At 53.8% G+C, this 20,321-nt stretch overlaps 1 protein-coding gene across 1 annotated transcript in view; it reads left to right on the top strand.

The window, feature by feature from the left end:
* MUC4 (mucin 4, cell surface associated) overlaps positions 1–20,321 on the top strand; it is a 55,319-nt gene that overhangs the window by 15,405 nt on the left and 19,593 nt on the right. The window contains exons 2-7 of the mRNA XM_064360069.1: positions 6,589–13,769; positions 14,262–14,460; positions 15,546–15,679; positions 17,207–17,371; positions 18,142–18,297; positions 19,270–19,400. Of these exons, the coding sequence (XP_064216139.1) occupies positions 6,589–13,769; positions 14,262–14,460; positions 15,546–15,679; positions 17,207–17,371; positions 18,142–18,297; positions 19,270–19,400 (7,966 nt within the window). The remainder of the gene's footprint in view (positions 1–6,588; positions 13,770–14,261; positions 14,461–15,545; positions 15,680–17,206; positions 17,372–18,141; positions 18,298–19,269; positions 19,401–20,321) is intronic.

The following is a 20,321-nucleotide window of genomic DNA, read 5'->3' as shown; positions in this document are numbered from 1 at the left end:
TTTTTTGGGTGGTAGGCTCTTAATTGCTGCCTTGACTTCAGACCTTGTTATTGGTCTATTCAGGGTTTTGACTTCTTCCTGGTTTAGGCTTGGGAGGAGGCAACTGCCCAGGAATTTATCCATTTCTTCCAGGTTTTCTAGTTTATGTGCATAGAGTTGTTTGTAATAATCTCTGATGATGGTTTGAATTTCTGTGGAATCTGTGGTGATATCCCCTTTATCATTTTTTATTGCATCTATTTGGCTATTCTCTCTTTTCTTTTTTATTAATCTGGCTAGTGGTCTATTTTGTTGATGTTTTCAAAAAACCAGCTCCTGGATTTATTGATTTTTTGAAGGGTTTTTCGTGTCTTTATCGCCTTCAGTTCTGCTCTGATCTTAGTTATTTCTTGTCTTCTGCTAGCTTTTGAGTTTTTTTGATCTTGTTCCTCTAGCTCTTTCAATTTTGATGATGGGGTGTCAATTTTAGATCTCTCCTTGCTTCTCATGTGGGCACCTATTGCTATATATTTTCCTCTAGAGACTGCTTTAAATGTGTCCCAGAGATTCTGGTATGTGGTGTCTTCGTTCCGTTGGTTTTGAAGAACATCTTTATTTCTGCTTTCATTTCATTGTTTATCCAGTCAACATTCAAGAGAAAGTTGTTCAGTTTCCATGAAGCTGTGCGGTTCTGGGTTGGTTTCTGAATTCTGAGTTCTAACTTGATTGCACTGTGGTCTGAGAGACTGTTTGTTATGGTTTCCGTTCTTTTGGATTTGCTGAGGAGTGATTTACTTCCAATTATGTGGTCAATTTTAGAGTAGGTGTGATGTGGTGCTGAGAAGAATGTATATTCTGTGGATTTGGGGTGGAGAGTTCAATAAATGTCTATTAGGTTTGCTTGGTCCAGGTCTGAGTTCAAGTCCTGGATATCCTTGTTAATTTTCTGTCTCGTTGATCTGTCTAATATTGACAATCGTGTGTTAAAGTTTCCCATTATTATTGTGTGGGAGTCTAAGTCTCTTTGTAAGTCATTAAGAACTTGCCTTATGTATCTGGGTGCTCCTGTATTAGGTGCATATATATTTAGGATCGTTAGCTCTTCTTGTTGCATTGATCCTTTTACCATTATGTAATTTCCTTGTCTCTTTTGATCTTTGTTGCTTTAAAGTCTATTTTATCAGAGATGAGAATTGCAACTCCTGCTTTTTTTTTGCTTTCCATTTGCTTGGTAAATCTTCCTCCATCCCTTTATTTTGAGCCTTTGTGTATCCTTTCATGTGAGATGGGTTTCCTGGATACAGCACACTGATGGGTTTTGGCTTTTTATCCAATTTGCCAGTCTGTGTCTTTTGATTGGGGCATTTAGTCCATTTACGTTTAGGGTTAATATTGTTATGTGTGAATTTGATACTGCCATTTTGATGCTAGCCGGCTGCTTTGACCATTAGTTGATGCAGATTCTTCATTGTGTTGATGCTCTTTACCATTTGGTATGTTTTTGGAGTGGCTGGTACTGGTTGTTCTTTTCTATGTGTAGTGCCTCTTTCAGGAGCTCTTGTAAAGCAGGTCTGGTGGTGATGAAATATCTGAGTACTTACTTGTTCACAAAGGATTTTATTTTTCCTTCACTTATGAAGCTTAGTGTGAGCCCCCATGTCTGACCTGAAAATTCTTTAAGAATGTTGCATATTGGCCCCCACTCTCTTCTGGCTTGTAGGGTTTCTTCTGCGAGATCTGCTGTTAGTTTTATGGGCTTCCCTTTGTAGGTGACCTGGCCTTTCTCTCTAGCTGCCCTTAACATTTTTTCCTTTATTTCAACCTTGGAGAATCTGATGATTATGTGTCTTGGGTTGATCTTCTCATGGAGTATCTTAGTGGGGTTCTCTGTATTTCCTGAATTTGAATGTTGGCCTGTCTTGCTAGGTTGAGGAAGTGCTCCTGGATAATATCCTGAAGTGTTTTCCAACTTGGTTCCATTCTCCCTGTCTCTTTCAGATACTCCAATCAGTCATAGCTCTTTTTACATAGTCCTATATTTCTCGGAGATTTTATTCATTCCTTTTCATTCTTTTTTCTCTAATCTTGTCTGCCTGCCTTATTTCAGCAAGATAGTATTCCATCTCTGATATTCTTTCTTCCACTTGATTGATTTGGCTACTGATACTTGTGTATGCTTCACGAAGCTCTCGTGCTATGTTTCTCAGTTCCATTAGGTCATTTATGTTCCTCTATAAACACATTCTAGTTAGCAGCTCCTGTATCCTTTTATCAAGGTTCTTAGCTTCTTTGCATTGGGGTAGAACATCCTCCTTTACCTAAGCAAAATTTGTTATTACCCACCTTCTGAAGCCTACTTCTGTCAGTTCATCCATCTCATCCTCCATCCAGTTCTGTGCCCTTGCTGAACAGGTGCTGCAATCATTTGGAGGAGAAAAGGCACTCTGGCCTTTTGGGTTTTCAGCATTTTTTGTTGTTGTTGTTGTTGATTCTTTCTCAACTTCATGAGTTCATCTCAATTAGATCTTTGAGGCTGCTGACCCTTGGACAAGGTTTTTGTGGGGCTTTTTTTCTCGATGCTGTTGTCATTGCTTCTGTCTGTTTTTCTTTCAGTAGTCAGGTCCCTCTTCTGTAGGGCTGCTGCAGTTTGCGGGGGTTCTCTTCAGGCCGTATTCATCCAGTTCACTCTCCTGCACCTGAAGATGTCACTTGAGGAGGCTGGAAAACAGTAAAGATGGGTGTCTCCTCCTTCCTCTGGGATCTCTGACCTTGAGGGGCAATGAGCTGATGCCAGTAGAAACACTCCTGTATAGAGTGTCTGACAACTCCTGTTGGGGGCTCTCACCAGTTGGGTAGCACGGGAAGCAGGACCCATTTAACCATGCGCTTTGTCTGTGCCTTGGTGGAGGGGGTGTGCTGTGCTGGAGCCCACTCATCTGGTCTGCCCAGATTCCCTAGAGGTAGCAGGAGGAAAGACTAAATCTGCTGGTCCACGGAGACTGTGACTGTCTTTTTTTTTTTTTTTTTTTTTTGAGACAGAGTTTTGCTCTTGTTGCCTAGGCTGGAATGCTGGACTGCAATGGTGTGATCTTGGCTCACTGCAACTTCCGCCTCCCGGGTTCAAGTGATTCTCCTTCCTTGGCCCCCTGAGTAGCTGGGCATGTGCCACTATGCCCGGCTAATTTTTTGTATTTTTAGTAGAGACAGAGTTTCTCCAAGTTGGTCAGGCTGGTCTTGAACTCCTGACCTCAGGTGATCCGCCCGCTTCAACCTCCCAAAGTGCTGGAATTACAGGCGTGAGCTACTGCACCCAGCAAGACTGTCTTATTCTTTATTGCAGAATTTTTTCGTCAAGCTTTCCCCCAGGCAAGTCTCTAAACCACTGACCTGGAGCAGGTTTTACTGACCAGACCTGACCCTGGGGCTCATATAGCAGCCATGTTAACTGGCCACCCTGATGCAGGCTGTGCTATGAGTCTGAATGTTTCCTTCCCTACAGGTACCATTTAGTCTCCATGGCAGGGACACTGCCTTCATCTTTTTGTACCTCTCAGGGCTGTTTTAAGGAGAGGAGTATTTGGCAACTTGAGCAAGAAAGACTGGCCACTTCAAATCACATCAAATATATGAAAACTCAATTTTATTTCTAAATTCCTTGAAAACAGATTGATGACATCTTTACATTTGAAAAGGACATCCACGTTACAGGATTTTAAAAACAACTAATTTATGTCATTGATGAATTTACTTTTGAGGTCCTGAAGGTGTACAGCAGAGCCCTCAACCAGATGGCTGGTAACTCTGCAGAATATCAACCTTATTTCCACTCTGGGTGTTTTGAATTTGACGAATTACCAAAAATCTTCTTCTGATTAAGAGTTTTAAGTCTGCTTACTGTCGCCTTGGAGAAAACCGCTCTGTTCAAAGAAGGGGCAGTGCCTTAGCCTTGATGTTCATATTCCTTAATGGAACAACACCTCTTGATACATGGAAAAAAGGTTTTCAATAAATAACAAAATACCACAGAATTGTTGAAGCTGAGTTAATTGTTGTATCATAGTAACTATATAGGAAAAAGTTTTAGCATCAACATAAGAAATAGCGTTGTTATTGGCCTTTTTTTTTTTGAAACATGGCCTGACCATCACCCAGGTTAGAGTGCAGTAGTGCGAACTCAGCTCATCGCATCCTCCGCCTCCTGGGCTTAAGCCATCCTCCCACCTCAGCCTCCCTAGTAGCTGGGACCACAGGCACGAACCACTGTTGTTTTTTTTTTGGTAGAGACGGGGTTTCATCATGTTGCCTAGGCTAGTCTCAAACTCTGGGACTCAGGCGGTCCACCCACCTCAGCCTCCAAAAGTGCTGAGATTACAGGAATGAGCCACCGTACCCAGCCAGCTCTGTTTTTTTTTTTTTTTTTTTTGAGACGGAGTTTCGCTCTTGTTACCCAGGCTGGAGTGCAATGGCACGATCTCGGCTCACCGCAGCCTCCGCCTCCTGGGTTCAGGCAATTCTCCTGCCTCAGCCTCCTGAGTAGCTGGGATTACAGGCACACGCCACCATGCCCAGCTAATTTTTTGTATTTTTAGTAGAGACGGGGTTTCACCATGTTGACCAGGATGGTCTCGATCTCTTGACCTCGTGATCCACCCACCTCGGCCTCCCAAAGTGCTGGGGTTACAGGCGTGAGCCGCCGCGCCCGGCCCCCGGAAGTGCTGGGGTTACAGGCGTGAGCCACCACGCCCGGCCCTGTTTTTTAATAAACATTTTACTGTTTGTGGACAAACTTCACAAAAAGCTAAAAATTTTTGTGGAAAAACTTCAATACAAACTGCCCAATCTAATGTAAAATACAAAATGAAACTAGATTGTTATCAATGAATCTCTACTGTGCCTGTCTCCTCATCAATGTGCCTAGACCCTTGTTCAGACCATCTGGCAAAACGGCCACCTTTTGACTTTCACAGGCCCTACACACTTATATCTTCCTGGACCCCTCCCTCTGTAAAAGAAAAACATCAAAAATTATGCTATGACTGCAAAGACTAGCAATCAAGGCTGAATTCATTATTATTTGGATTTTTTTTTCTTGTAATTGTAAAAGAAAGTAACATGAAAACATTTTCTGGGCTCTAAAAAGTACCGGGGGTCACCATCCCTGTGGCCTCTGGGCCTCATCATTCTATCAGCCCTGCTGGCCATGACAAAGCGGGGCACCCTGAGAAGCTGCTCCCCAACGCTTGTCCTGAGCTCAGCCACCATCCTCCCCACGTGATTTTGAAAACAGAACAGAATTCACTCTCACTTCAGTTAGAAAGAAAAAGAGCTGCAGGAAGAAGTTCTTGATTGTAAGTAGAGGGAACCAGCAAGCAGCAAAGAGACCCGCAAAGACCATCTACAGGGAAACCAACATGAAAGAAAGATAATTCCATGTGTGAATGTAAGGCAGGGACTCTTCTGCCCCACCCCCCACCACCAAAAACACCATTATTCCAGAGAAGAGGGAGTGTCGCTTTCACTTGAGTCTTCATAAATTCTCTTCCATAATTGGGCATGCGCTCTCCATTACTTTATGCAGAATGAACAAAGCTGTTTGAGCAAATGCCAGTAGGATATGGATTCAGGCAGGCAACACAGTCACATATACAAGCTCACAGCTTTTCCCTCTCTCTGTCCTGCTGGGGCAGCAGTGTTCCTGGGCTTTTCAGGTGGGAAATAGAGAGAGAGGAGGTGGAAAAAGAGAACCACAAGTGAAAAATTTGAGAAGATGGGATTAGGAGATGGATTTAGAAGAAAAACTGACAGGAGTGAGTACAAGACTAAGGAGAAGAAAAGATGGCGATGAAAAAGGAATCAGGCTACTCATCTACTGGGCAGTGTTTGAGAAATATGTGTATAGGACATAAGGGTAATTTCGTTTTTTTAAATGCATGATACGTGTGTATTTCAGTTAAACATTTTTGTGAGACTGAAACACATGAATCTTGGCTTTTAAGCTTCATATGGGGAAAGTACAAGGTGCACTCAATCAGTAATTCCATTATAGTTCTTCCAGAATAGGCTGGACATGGTGTCTCATGCCTCTAATCCCAGAACCTTGGGAGGCTGAGGCGGGAGGATTCCTTGAGCCCTGGAGTTCAAGACCAACCTGGGCAACACAGCAAGACTTCATCTCTACAAAAAAAAGGATTAGCTACGCATGATGGCACATGCTTGTGGTCCTAGCTACTTGGGAGGCTCAGTTGTGAGGACTGCTTGAGTCCTATAGGTCGAGGCTGCAGTAAGCCCTGAGTACGCCACTGCACTTCAGCCTGGGTGGCAGAGCAAGATCCTATTTCAAAAAACAAAGCAAAACAAAATCTTCGGAGGCAAACATAATGGAGGCAAAGTGTTGACATATATTATTTATTGCAATATTCATTATCAGTAGGTGCCTGCATATGCAGGCAAAATTCTTAGCTATGGTTAAATAAATAAACGATTACATTCATCATTTTGTCGCCTGGTGACACGGAGTGCTTCGGGTAAAAAATAGTTGTGTAATAAAACCTTCAGTTTCACTGAGCTTAAACTTTCATCTCATGAAGTTTTTCTGTCTTCTATTCACAGGAACGAGAGCACTGTTTCCCTCATCCTTTTCAAGTAGACATAGTTCTACAAAGAGCAATCCTTACGAGACATCCCCTTCGGGTGAAACAACCATCTCACCCCATTCCAGTGTGAGAAACACATTCCCGATGACATCACAGATGCCAAAAGTGACAATGTCCACAGACTCCACTCCAGGAACCACAGAGGAAACATCAACAACTGGAAGTGAAAACACTGCCCTAGTCACCTCAGCAGGCGCGGTAACAGCTACACTAGAGGGACAATCAACAGCAACTTCTTTGAGAACCTCTAATCGGGAAATATCAGCTTCATCTCAGAACCACCAGACTCATGGCACAGAGACCACCAGAGAAACTCAAACCACCACCCTCACACAGATGTCCGCATCACCTCTTTCATCCTCCCCAAGTGTACACAATGTGACAGCACCTCCAGGTGAAACAACCACCTCATCCCCTGCCAGTGTCACCAACACGCCCATGATGACACCAAAGGTGACAAGCTTCACAGACTCCACTCTTGGAAACACAGAGGAGACATCGACACCTGTTACTGAAAGTCTCAGGCCAGTCACTGCAGCAGTCTCAGTAACAGGTGAGTCAGAAGGACAATCAACAGGAACTTCCTCAAGGTCTTCGATCCAGGGCACAACAGCTTTTTCTAAGAACCAGCAGACTCAGAGCACAGAGACCACCAGAGACGCTCAATCCAGTACCCTCACACAGATGATTACATCAACTCTTTCCTCCTCCCCAAGAGTACACAGTGTGACAGGGACTGTTGCTCAGGAGACATCCCCTCCAGCTGAAAAAACCACCTCATCTCTTTTCAGTGTCAGCAACACACTCATGATATCAAAGACTAGAACAATGACAACCTTTGCAGAGTCCACTTTCAACAACACCAAGGAGACATCAACACCTGGAACTGCAAGTTCTACCCCAGTCCCCTCAGCAGCCTCAGAAACGGCTGAGCCAGAAGGACAATCCACAGCAACTGCTTCAAGGACCTCTACTCTGGACACATCAGCATTTTCTCAGAACCACCAGACTCAGAGCACGGAGACCACCGGAGAAGCTCAAACCAGCACCCTCCCGCAGAGAACCACATCAACTCCTTCATTTTCCCCAAGTGTACTGAATGTGACAGACACTGTTCCTCAGGAGACAGTCCCTCCAGATGAAATGACCACCTCATCCCCATACAGTGTCACCAACACACTCATGATGACATCAAAGACTATAACAATGACAACATCTACAGAATCCACTCTTGGAAACCCAGAGGAGACATCAACACCTGGAACTGAAAGTTCTACCTCAGTGCACTCAGCAGTCTCAACAGCTGAACCAGAAGGACAATCACAAACAACTTCTTCAAGGACCCATATCCAGGACACATCAGCTTCCTCTCAGAACCACCAGATTCAGAGCACAGAGATCACCAGAGAGTCTCAAACCAGCACCCTCCCACAGATGTCCACATCAACTCTTTCCTCCTCCCCAAGTGTACACAATGTGACCACAACAGTTTCTCAGGACACATCTCCTCCAGATGAAACAACTGCCTCATCCCTCTCTAGTGTCACGGACACATCCATGATGACATCAAAGTTTATAACAATGACAACCTCTACAGACACCACTCTTGGAAACACAGCGGGGATATCAACACCACTTACTGGAAATCTTATGCCGGTCACCTCTGCAGCCTCAGTAACAGCTAAGCCAGAAGGACAATCACCAGCAACCTCCTCAATGATGTCTACCCAGGACACAATAGCTTTTTCTCAGAACCACCAGACTCAGGGCATGGAGACCACCAGAGATGCTCAAACCAGCACCCTCCCGCAGAGAACCACATCAACTCTTTCCTCCTCTACAAGTGTATTCAATGTGACAGACACTGTGGCTTGGGAGACATCTCGTCCAGATGAAATGCCCACCTCAATCCCCTCCAGTGTCACCAACACACCCATGATGACATCCAAGACCATAACAACGACAACCTCCACAGACTCCACTCTTGGAAACACAGAGGAGACATCAACACCTGGAACTAAAAGTCCTGCCCCAGTCACCTCAGCAGCCTCAATAACAGCTGAAGCAGAAGGACAATCCACAGCAAGTTCGTCGAAGGCCTCTACTCAAGACATATCAGCTTTTCCTCAGAACCAGCAGACTCAGAGCATGGGGACCACCAGAGTACCTCAAATCAACACCCTCACACTGGTTGCAGCAACTGTTTTATCCTCACCAAGTGGATTCAATCTGAGTGGAACAGTTTCTCAGGAGATGCTCCCTTCTGGTGAAACAACCACCTCATCCCCTTCCAATGTCAGCAACACATTCCCGGTAACATCAGAGGTGCTCAGAATGCCACCCTCCACAGATTCTACTCTTGGAAACACAGAGGAGACATCGCTGTCTGTAAGTGGAACCATTTCTGCCATCACTTCTAAAGTTTCGACCACATGGTGGTCAGGCACACTGTCAACAGCACTCTCCCCCAGTTCTTTACCTCCAGAACTCTCCACAGCTTTCCACACCCACCGGAGTGAAGGTGCAGAGACCACAGGACGGCCTCATGAAAGGCGCTCAGTCTCTCCAAGTGTGTCTCATGAGATGTTTACTCCACATGACACAACATTGACTTCATTCTCCAGTGAAGGCCACACAACTCGGTTACCAAAAGAGCTGCCCTCAACACCAACAAGCGCTGCCACTATGCTTGTCACAGGAAGTCCATCTACGTGGACAGCTGGCACTAATCCAGGAGTCCCTTCTGAGCTCTCAACAATAGAGGAAGCAGGAGAGCCCACCACACGCCCCTCCCATAGCACAACTCTCCCAGACACAACAGGGGCAGGTGCCCAGACACAAAGGACACAAGAAACGGGGACCACTGGAGAGGTTCTTGTCCACAGCCCAAGATACAGTGTGACCCAGATGACAAAAGCAGCCACAGCCCCATCTTCCTCACCTATGCTGGATGGACACACACCACAACAAATTACAACGGCACCATCAACATATCATTCAACAATACATCCCGTAAGCACCTCTCCTCAGGGATCAGCGGCTGTTTCCCAGAGAGGTCGCACTCCAGCCTCGAAGACCACACGAGACTCCCAAAGCACGAGGTCCATCTCCCCCGTGACTGACAGCCTCAAGACAGCCACCACCCCAGCTTCTTCCTTCACAGCCAGCGGACACTCGCCCTCAGAAATTGTTCCTCAGGACGCATCCACCGTAAGTGCAGCGACAACCTTCACCCCAGCCCCCACCAGGGATGGTCACACAACCCAGGCCCTAACCACAGCACTGCAGGCGGCACCCAGAAGCCCTGACGCCACCCTGGGGCCCTCAGGAGGCACATCGCTTTCCATCACAGGCGCCATTCCTCCGGCCACCTCTGTGGTGTCAACAGCAGTGGGCGCAGAAGGACGATGGACATCGGCCTCTGCCAGCACGTCACCCAACACAGCACCAGCTATGACCCAAACCGACCAGGCTCGGGGCACAGAGGCCTCTGGAGAAACACAGACAAGACAGCCGGCCTCCTCAGGGTCAGGCACCGTCGGAGCCGGCACAGCTACCCCTTCCTCCTCCAGGACGAGTGGCACAGCACCTTCAGGACGCCAAGAAATGTGCACCTCAGGCAAGACCACGTGGTTCTCACCAAGACCCTCCAGGGACACTCACACCCCCCAATCAACAAGCGAATTGCCGTCTCCCTCAGGCAGTCACGACACCACCCCAGCAAGCGCTGGAACTGTGTCCCCCTCAGCCAGTCACGATGCCACCCCAGCAAGCATGAGAACTGGGTCCCCCTCAGCCAGTCACGATGCCACCCCAGCAAGCACGGGAACTGTATCCCCCTCAGCCAGTCCTGATGCCACCTCAGGAAGCACGAGAACTAGGTCCCCCTCAGCCAGTCACGATGCCACCCCAGCAAGCGCGGGAACTGTGTCCCCCTCAACCAGTCACGATGCCACCCCAGCAAGCGCGGGAATGGTATCCCCGTCAGCCAGTCACGATGCCACCCCAGCAAGCATGGGAATTGTGTCCCCCTCAACCAGTCACGATGCCACTCCAGCAAGCGCGGGAATGATATCCCCGTCAGCCAGTCACGATGCCACCCCAGCAAGCACGGGAATGGTATCCCCCTCAGTCAGTCACGATGCCACCCCAGCAAGCGCGGGAACTGTGTCCCCCTCAGCCAGTCACGATGCCACCCCAGCAAGCGCGGGAACTGTGTCCCCCTCAACCAGTCACGATGCCACCCCAGCAAGCGCGGGAATGATATCCCCGTCAGCCAGTCACGATGCCACCTCAGCAAGCGTGGGAATGGTATCCCCCTCAGTCAGTCACGATGCCACCCCAGCAAGCGCGGGAACTGTGTCCCCCTCAACCAGTCACGATGCCACTCCAGCAAGCGCGGGAATGGTATCCTCCTCAGCCAGTCACGATGCCACCCCAGCAAGCGCGGGAATGGTGTTCCCCTCAGCCAGTCACGATGCCACCCCAGCAAGCGTGGGAACTGTGTCCCCCGCGGCCAGTCCTGATGCCACCCCAGGAAGCGGGGGAAATGTGTCCCCCTCAGCCAGTCTTGATGCCACCCCAGGAAGCGCAGGAACTGTGTCCTCCTCGTCCAGTCCTGACACCACCCCAGCAAGCGTGGGAACGGGGTCCACCTTGGCCAGTCACGACGATGCCACCCCAGGAAGCACGGGAACAGTGTCCCCCTCGGCCAGTCCTGACACCACCCCAGGAAGCGCAGGAATTGTGTCCCCCTCAGCCAGTCACGATGCCACCTCAGGAAGTGCGGGAACTGTGTCCGCCTCAGCCAGTCCTGATGCCACCCCAGCAAGCGCAGGAACAGGGTCCACCTTGGCCAGTCCTGACGCCACCCCAGCAAGCGCAGGAAATGTGTCCCCCTCGGCCAATCCTGATGCCACCCCAGGAAGCACAGGAACTGTGTCCCCCTCAGCCAGTCCTGATGCCACCCCAGGAAGCGTGGGAACTGTGTCCCCCTCAGCCAGTCCTGATGCCACCCCAGGAAGCGCAGGAACTGTGTCCCCCTCAGCCAGTCCTGATGCCACCCCAGGAAGCGTGGGAACTGTGTCCCACTCAGCCAGTCCTGATGCCACCCCAGGAAGCGTGGGAACTGTGTCCCCCTCAGCCAGTCACGATGCCACCTCAGGAAGTGCGGGAACTGTGTCCCCCTCAGCCAGTCCTGATGCCACCCCAGGAAGCGCGGGAACTGTGTCCCCCTCGGCCAGTCCTGACAACACCCCAGCAAGCGTGGGAACGGGGTCCACCTTGGCCAGTCACGACGATGCCACCCCAGCAAGTGCGGGAACTGTGTCCCCCTCAGCCAGTCACGACGATGCCACCCCAGCAAGTGCGGGAACTGTGTCCCCCTCAGCCAGTCACGACGCCACCCCAGCAAGCGCGGGAACGGGGACCACCTCAGCCAGTCCTGACGCCACCCCAGGAAGCGCGGGAACTGTGTCCCCCTCAGCCAGTCCTGACGCCACCCCAGCAAGCGCGGGAACTGTGTCCCCCTCGGCCAGTCCTGACGCCACCCCAGCAAGCGTGGGAACGGGGTCCCCCTCAGCCAGTCCTGACACCACCCCAGCAAGCGTGGGAACGGGGTCCACCTTGGCCAGTCACGACGATGCCACCCCAGCAAGTGCGGGAACTGTGTCCCCCTCAGCCAGTCACGACGATGCCACCCCAGCAAACGCGGGAACTGTGTCCCCCTCGGCCAGTCACAATGCCACCCCAGCAAGTGCGGGAACTGTGTCCCCCTCAGCCAGTCACGACGATGCCACCCCAGCAAACGCGGGAACTGTGTCCCCCTCGGCCAGTCACAATGCCACCCCAGCAAGCGCGGGAACTGTGTCCCCCTCGGCCAGTCCTGACACCACCCCAGCAAGCGTGGGAATGGGGTCCACCTTGGCCAGTCACGACGATGCCACCCCAGCAAGTGCGGGAACTGTGTCCCCCTCAGCCAGTCACGACAATGCCACCCCAGCTAGTGCGGGAACGGGGTCCACCTCAGCCAGTCCTGATGCCACCCCAGGAAACGCGGGAACTGTGTCCCCCTCAGCCAGTCCTGATGCCACCCCAGGAAGCGCGGGAACTGTGTCCCCCTCGGCCAGTCCTGACACCACCCCAGCAAGTGTGGGAACGGGGTCCACCTTGGCCAGTCACGACGATGCCACCCCAGCAAGTGCGGGAACTGTGTCCCCCTCAGCCAGTCCTGATGCCACCCCAGCAAACGCGGGAACTGTGTCCCCCTCAGCCAGTCCTGACACCACCCCAGGAAGCGCGGGAACTGTGTCCCCCTCAGCCAGTCCTGATGCCACCCCAGGAAGCGCGGGAACTGTGTCCCCCTCAGCCAGTCCTGACGCCACCCCAGGAAGCGCGGGAACTGTGTCCCCCTCAGCCAGTCCTGATGCCACCCCAGGAAGCGCGGGAACTGTGTCCCCCTCAGCCAGTCCTGATGCCACCCCAGGAAGCGCGGTAACGGGGTCCGCCATTGTCCCAGGCACCCTGCGTGATGTCGCCTCTCACGCTCCCTTCACCGCTGTCCCCAGCAGGGAGGACGCCGCGGCCACGAGCGGGAGCTGGGTCCTCCGTGAGACCGCGCGAGCGGCGGGCCTGACCCCGGTGCACTCCGGCCACGACAACGGGACCATCGCCACGCGGGCGCCTGCATCGTCGCCGGGCGTCCCGGTCACGCGCAGCCCTGAGCAGCCTCCGGCCACGCCAGGCGGGGCCCCCGCGACCGACCCCACGCGTGGGAGCTCCACCCGCGCCACGGTGGCCGCATCCGTGTCCCCTTCCACGCAGCCGTCAGTGGGGACCGCGCCGGAAGCGCCCCCGGCGTCTCCGCACCCTTCGAGCGCGTTTCCCGCTCCCTCCAGCGCCGCACCGAGTCCCTCCACCTCCGGCAGCCGCTCGCCCCCGCCCGCTGCCCCCGGCCCCGCCGCCCCGTCCACGGGCCCCGCCACCCGGGCTCCCGTCACCAGCAGCGCCTCGGCACCCACAGCGTCCCCGGGCCCCGCTCCGGAGACGGAAACACCCGGTAGCGCCCCCGCCCCGCCCCCGCCTCCGTCTCTCCCAGTGACCCCCTGCGGAGGGCTGGAGAGCCCGGTGACCTACCGGGTGGGGCTGAGTGGGGTCCCACGGAGGAGGAGGGGGTGGGTGACAGGGGTGTGCTGGGTGACAGGCCGCCCTCCTCCCCGGCCCCGCAGGAAACTGCTTCTGTCGCAGGCGGGGCGGGCGGCTCACGCCTGTCATCCCAGCACCTTGGGGGGTCAGGCGGGCGGATCACGAGGTCAGGAGTTCGAGACCAGCCTCCTGGCCAACACGGCGAAACCCCGTCTCTACTAAACACACAAAATGAGCCGGGCGCGGTGGCGCGCACCTGTAGTCCCAGCTACTCGCTCGGGAGGCTGAGGCGGGAGCGTGGCTTGAACCCGGGAGGCGGAGGGTACAGTGAGCGGAGATCGCGCCGCCGCGCTCCAGCCTGGGCGACAGGGCCGGACTCCGTCTCAGGGAAGGACACCTCCTACGTGGAGAGCGGTTTGGATACGACCCGTGGGTAGACGGAGAGGCGGTTTCCAGCGTCTCTTCCGCTCCTGACTCCTGGGACTCTCTGACGCCGCTGCGCTCTCACTGCCTTCTCTGTTCACGTGTCCAGGACTGACGACGCCCTCCCCGGAGACGGACAGCGGGACAAGCGCAGCCGCCACGCCGCCCCCAGCAACCTCGCGGACCGTCCGCCCCGCCGTGCCCGACGCTTCCACAGACACGCGATCCACGGCTGCCCCCGGCGCCGTCCCGTCTGAGAAAGGTGAGCCGCGCCGTAGAGGTGCGCGCCAAGCCTTCCGAGGGCTGACACAGCCGAGGCTCCTCCTCGGCCGGCTGGCCCACGGCGTCTGCCCCCTTGGGTGGGAAGGGCCTTACCGAGGACGGGGAGACGGCGTGGCAGTCGCTGCCCAGGGCGGCCTTTGTGCACGGAGCTGCAGACACAGAGATGACCCGGTGCCGCCCAGCAGGGGACAGGCCACCGTCCGGTACGGGCAGTTAGAGGAGTAATCCCAGGGTACAACCGCACACGACGGAAACCCTCGGGGACGTGGAGCGGGGCAGGGAGGAGGCGGGGACAGCTGGAACGAGGCGTGGGAGGCACGGCAGTGAGAAGCACTCGCGCGGTCCTGCATGCAGAGGGGAGCCCCGAAGCGTTTGGGGTTGAAAATGAGAAGAAGAGGGGCAAAGTGCGGCTGGCACGCGGGAATCCCGTAGGTGAGGAGAGCCAGGGAGGACTCAGTTAATTTGCATTTTACAAATGGCACCCCGCGGCCGGAGTGGTCAGGTTGGCAGGGAGTGAGGCCAGGGAAGCCTGCGGGATTCCAAGCAGGACCAGGGAGGGCGCCAAGGAGTCGGCAGCCGTGAGAATTGTCTGGGCCGAGGTTTCTCACGCTGCAGCCTGAGGACCTCCAGGGCGGCCTAGGCTCAACTCGAGGGGTCTTCAAGTGTCTCTGGAGAAATGCCACCCTAGGAAACAAGTCTCATTTCCTGAAAAGGACTTGCAGTTGCTCGTCTTCACTGCGTTGGACTTTTGCCTTTTACCCTGAAAAGGATCGGACTACTGTAAGAGACTGAGAATCGTTTGCTGGTGTTCTGACAGCAGGACCTGTTTCTCTCCAAGCTGGGGAAAGGATGCCAGGCGCAGTTTAGGGAGTAAAATGACGACGTGTGTCCAGTGCGGGTGGAGAGGGTGCAAGAACCCTTGATGGCTGGCTGGCAGGGCCTCTGGGGCCGTCGGGGAACAGAGGGCAGGTGCGGGGCAGCGTGGGGGAGTCTCTGGGATCCCTTCCAGCCCTAAAGAAGGCCCAGGCCCACTTGGACTTCCTGCTCTTCTTTGTCCTGGCCCAGGAGTTTCCCTCCTCCCCTACGGGTCGGGCGCTGGGGACCTGGAGTTCGTCAGGAGGACTGTGGACTTCACCTCCCCACTCTTCAAGCCCCTGACTGGCTTTCCCCTCGGCTCCTCTCTCCGGGATTCCCTCTACGTGAGTTCTCCACTGCGGCCGCACAGCCTGAGCTCCCTGGGCCCGCTTCTCTCTCCAGCTTCACGATGGAACCCAGGAACTGGGAGTGGAAGCAGCCTTGGCTGGGCCGCTAGTTTAGTTCACCTCCACAGCCTTCTTAATGTCAGGCCTCCAGCCGAGCAACACGGGGAGCCGGGCGAAGGCTGCCCACCTGCACGCCCCGCCCCCAGCCCACCGCTACTTCTGCGGGGCCTTCTTATAAGTAAAAAAGCTGCACTTGGGAAACTTGACTGTTCCTGTCGTTTCCATGTTCTGTGATTAGTCTCTGGCCCCTGGGTCCCTGTCTCCTGGAGCAGAGCTGGAAGGGCAGTCCTGGCTCCTGCACCCCTCAGGGAGGGGGCTGAGAGGAATACACCATCAGAGGGCAACTCAGTGATGGAGAGAGGGCTGCACCCCCCCAGGGATGAGCGATGGAGAGAGAATTCCACCCACTGAGAGATGGAGAGAGACAATCCACCCCCTAAGTGATGGAGAGAGATCTCCATCCCCTGAGTGATGGAGAGAGAGATCTCCACCCCCTGGTGATGGAGAGAGAGATCTCCACTCTCTGAGTGATGGAGAGAGATCTCCACCCTCTGAGTGATGGAGAGAGAGAGAGAGAGATCTCCACCCTCTGAGTGATGGAGAGAGAGCTCCACCCCCGAGCGATGGAGACAGAGATCTCCACCCCCTGAGCCATGGAGAGAGATAGAGAGAGATCTCCACCCACTGAGTGATGGAGAGAGAGCTCCACCCCCGAGCGATGGAGACAGAGATCTCCATCCCCTGAGCCATGGAGAGAGATAGAGAGATCTCCACCCACTGAGTGATGGAGAGAGAGCTCCACCCCCGAGCGATGGAGACAGAGATCTCCACCCCCTGAGCCATGGAGAGAGATAGAGAGAGATCTCCACCCACTGAGTGATGGAGAGAGAGCTCCACCCCCGAGCGATGGAGACAGAGATCTCCATCCCCTGAGCCATGGAGAGAGATAGAGAGAGATCTCCACCCCCTGGATGATGGAGAGAAGGATCTCCACCCGCTGAGTGGTGGAGAGAGATCTCCACCCCCTGAGTGGTGGAGAGAGATCTTCACCCCATGAGTGATGGAGAGAGATCTTCACCCCATGAGTGATGGAGAGAGGTTTCTACCCCCTGAGAGATGGGGAGGGGGTCTCCACCCCCTGAGCCTCACTTGATGTGTCACAAGCTTCAGGATGGGGCCCAGAGGACTGGCCAAGAGAGTTGTGCCTATGAGGGGCTGGTCCACAGCCAGGGGTCTGCACTGAAGCAGGACCAGGCCCACCGCCTGAGGACCCAAGGGATGGCCCATACGGAAAGGTCTCTCCCGAAGTCAGGACATAGGACATGGCTTCCAGGGGTTGTTAGCGTCTCTAAAGCTCCACCCAGAGAGGCCCCTGGGGGTCAGCTTCTGAGGAGCTGGGCCGAGGCTGGGCCATTTCCTCCCCACCTCCCTCCCTGAACGCTCACACAAAACCCTTGTGCTCAGTTCACAGACAACGGCCAGATCATCTTCCCAGAGTCAGACGACCAGATTTTCTCCTACCCAAACCCGCTCCCGACAGGCTTCACGGGCTGGGACCCTGTGGCCCTGGTGGCTCCGTTCTGGGATGATGCTGATTTCTCCCATAGTCGGGGGACCATATTTTACCGGGTAAGCCTTTCAAAGCCTGGCAATCAGGATCCCCCAGCAGCTGGCAGGGGAGGCAAAGAGCTGTGTGGAAGGCATTGCCAGAGTTACAGCTGCCACAGCCAGGGCCCTGCAGGCAGGGGACTGAGGCTTAAATGTGGGTGTGGAAGGAAGCAAGGGATATTAAGCTGAGTCAGGAATACCCCAACCCAATCATGAGAAGACCCTGCAGGTGTCAGGGATGGGGGCTAACAGTGCAGCATTTGATTGTAAAATAAGGCTGCAGGGTGTCGATCCTAACAGGAGGGAGTCCAGCAGGGCCCCTCCTGTGCTCCTGGACTGGGTTAACCACGCCAATCAGAGGAAGCCTGTGATGAAAGCTCCTGCGGCAAGTGTGGACTGCGCCGCTGCCACGGACAGGGCAGCGTAGAGGCTCCGAGATGGGGAGAACCGCGCCTGTCCTCAAGCAGCTCAGATTAGGCGTGGGAGGTGAAAGAGGGCCCGAGGGGCTGTGCCCTGGGACAGTTTGAGCTAAGAGACGCTTGAGTTCAAGTCCAGAGGTCTTGGACGTAGTGGCCAGGGCCCCGCATCCCGCACACTGCAGCCTTCCTGCAGCCCAGGTTTGAACTGAACTTCACTTCAGAAGAGCTCATGGTACAAATGCAGGCCTGGGACAGGGGAGGGTAGGCCATGTGGGAGGGCTAAAGTGGGCAGGATCCCCAGGCAGAAAGAGGGAGTCCCTGGGTGGGAGTGGGACCCTCGTGGGCTTGTTCTCATCTGCTCTCCTTTCCTAGGAATACGAGACGCTGTACGGTGAACACAACCTGCTAGTCCTGCAGGCCGAGTCCTGGATTAGAAAGATGACAAACAACGGGGACTACAAGGCCAGGTGGACCCTAAAGGTCACGTGGGTCAGTGCCCACGCCTATCCTGCCCAGTGGAGCCTCGGGGTGAGTAGACCCGCGGACAGCTCCCTGGGAGCCATCTGGGAGTCAGACATCCGCGAATTCTAGGCAGGGGCTGCTCTTCCAAAGCCCTCTCTGGCTCCAGGAAAGATTGCTAATTATAGCAAGCCCGCCCCACCCCGCCCACTGCCACCGCTGTTGGCTGAGCACTCACCGTGGCCGGCCTCGGCCCTTTGCCTATTTGACCTCCCAGCAAACCAGGTGTTATTAGGTTGAAACATAGCAAGTGGCCTTTCTGTAAGTCAAAAATGTCTGGCTATTGGCAATTTCATGTGGCTCGATCTGGTATGATTATCCACATTTTAGGGATGAGGCAGACAGTGGTTAGAGATCAATAACTTGCTCAGTCACGAAGCTAGCAAATGGCAAAGCCAGGCCTGGAGTGGAGGCTCTTCTGACTCCAGCCTCTGGCTCCTAAGCACAAGGCCATTCAACTTTGACATGGGGCTCATGGAGCCCTCTCCTCTGTCCTCCCTCTGAGGACCCCGCTCTTGTAGTCACAAAGTTCTTCAGCAAACCCCAGTGTCACCTGAGCCGGTCATCCATGCTGTTCAGGTGGAGGGGACAATTTGGGCAGTGTTCTTAAATATCCCCCAGGGAGCTAATTAAGTCCCCTCTCGAGCTCTCTGGTATCTTGGCTCAGCTCTCAGGTTCTGGTAGCTTTCTCTTACAAACACTTATCTAACTGAATTATAACCCTAACCCTTTATCTCCCCTCCCGGAAGATAGTCACAAAAAGGCAAATACACGGTGGTAAGTGCTTTCACACCCAGGGTGAAGCTGCCCTAACTGACCCAAAACTTGCCAGCCTTTTGGGGCCCATGCCTTTGCTGTGGGCAGGCTGGGAACAGGTGATGTGCACATCAAAGTGGGGCTGCGGGACGGGTGGGAGGACATAAGAGAGGAGACCCCCGGTCACTCATGGACATCCCTGTGTTTGCTTCCACCCACCCCCAGGCCAACACCTACCAGGCCATCCTCTCCACGGACGGGAGCAGGTCCTATGCCCTGTTTCTCTACCAGAGCGGTGGGATGCAGTGGGACGCGGCCCGGCACGCAGGCAGCCCAGTGCTCATGGGCTTCTCCAGGTAGGATGGGAGGGGCTGTCCGCACTAAGCAGATGGCAGGAGGGGTGCAGAGCGGGGTTTCACTGCACACACACTCCCATCCTGGGCCAGGCGTGAACCCTCCTGGCTGATGCTTCTGACTCACACTGGGGCCAGGCATCTGGCTGCTTCACATGAAAAGATCACCCATTTGTCCACCATTCCCTTTCCCATCCCAGTCCCCGTCATTGTAATAATTCCCAGAGCTCTGGCTTCCCTCATTTCCACTGACATCAGCTGGCCTCTCTTACCTTCTCAAATATCACGATAACAACACCCAAGGCTGATTGCACTAACGCTTCATGCACATTGTTGCATTTGATTATCACGACCACCCCATGAGGCAGATACTATTTATTATCCCCATTCTACGGATTGGGCCACTGAGATGCAAATAGACTGCAATTGGCCTAAAGTCCCGGAGCTGGGAAGTGGCAACATGGAGGTTTGAACCCAGGCATCTGAGGCTAGAATCTGCCTTCCTGACTTCCTGAGAATTTCTCACTAACCCGGGGGCACCCGAAGGCTTAAATGAAGCCAGTGGTGAAGGGAGAGAAGGGGCGGGGGCTGTGGCTGGTTGAAATGTGGATTCCCCTGTCGTGTGGAGGAGGCTCTCTCCGACGTGACGGTGCCCCGCTGCCGTTCCCATAAGCTGGTGTGTGGCAATCAGTGCGAAGGTCACATGTCTCTTGTTCTGGATAATCGCTGCGCGTGGTCTTCCCTTACATCAAGTGTTCAGCTTACCCCTTTGATCACGCTGCTTTCGCTAGTTTTTTGGTGTGCTGCGAAGGAGTAAGGAGTAGAAGTACCCAACTACCTAGGAATGTCACACGGTCCAAGCATGCCCGAGGAAGGTGCCACGCAGGGGCGCATCATCCCGCTTGTGTCAGGGAGGAGGAAAAG

The sequence above is a fragment of the Aotus nancymaae genome, unplaced genomic scaffold, assembly GCF_030222135.1.
Source record: "Aotus nancymaae isolate 86718 unplaced genomic scaffold, 86718_ANA_hifiasm-v0.15.2.pri h1tg000038l, whole genome shotgun sequence".
In the NCBI taxonomy this organism is placed as follows: Eukaryota; Metazoa; Chordata; class Mammalia; order Primates; family Aotidae; genus Aotus; species Aotus nancymaae.
The sequence above is the reverse complement of the archived record's forward strand: the minus strand, read 5'-3'. Positions and strand labels throughout refer to the sequence as shown.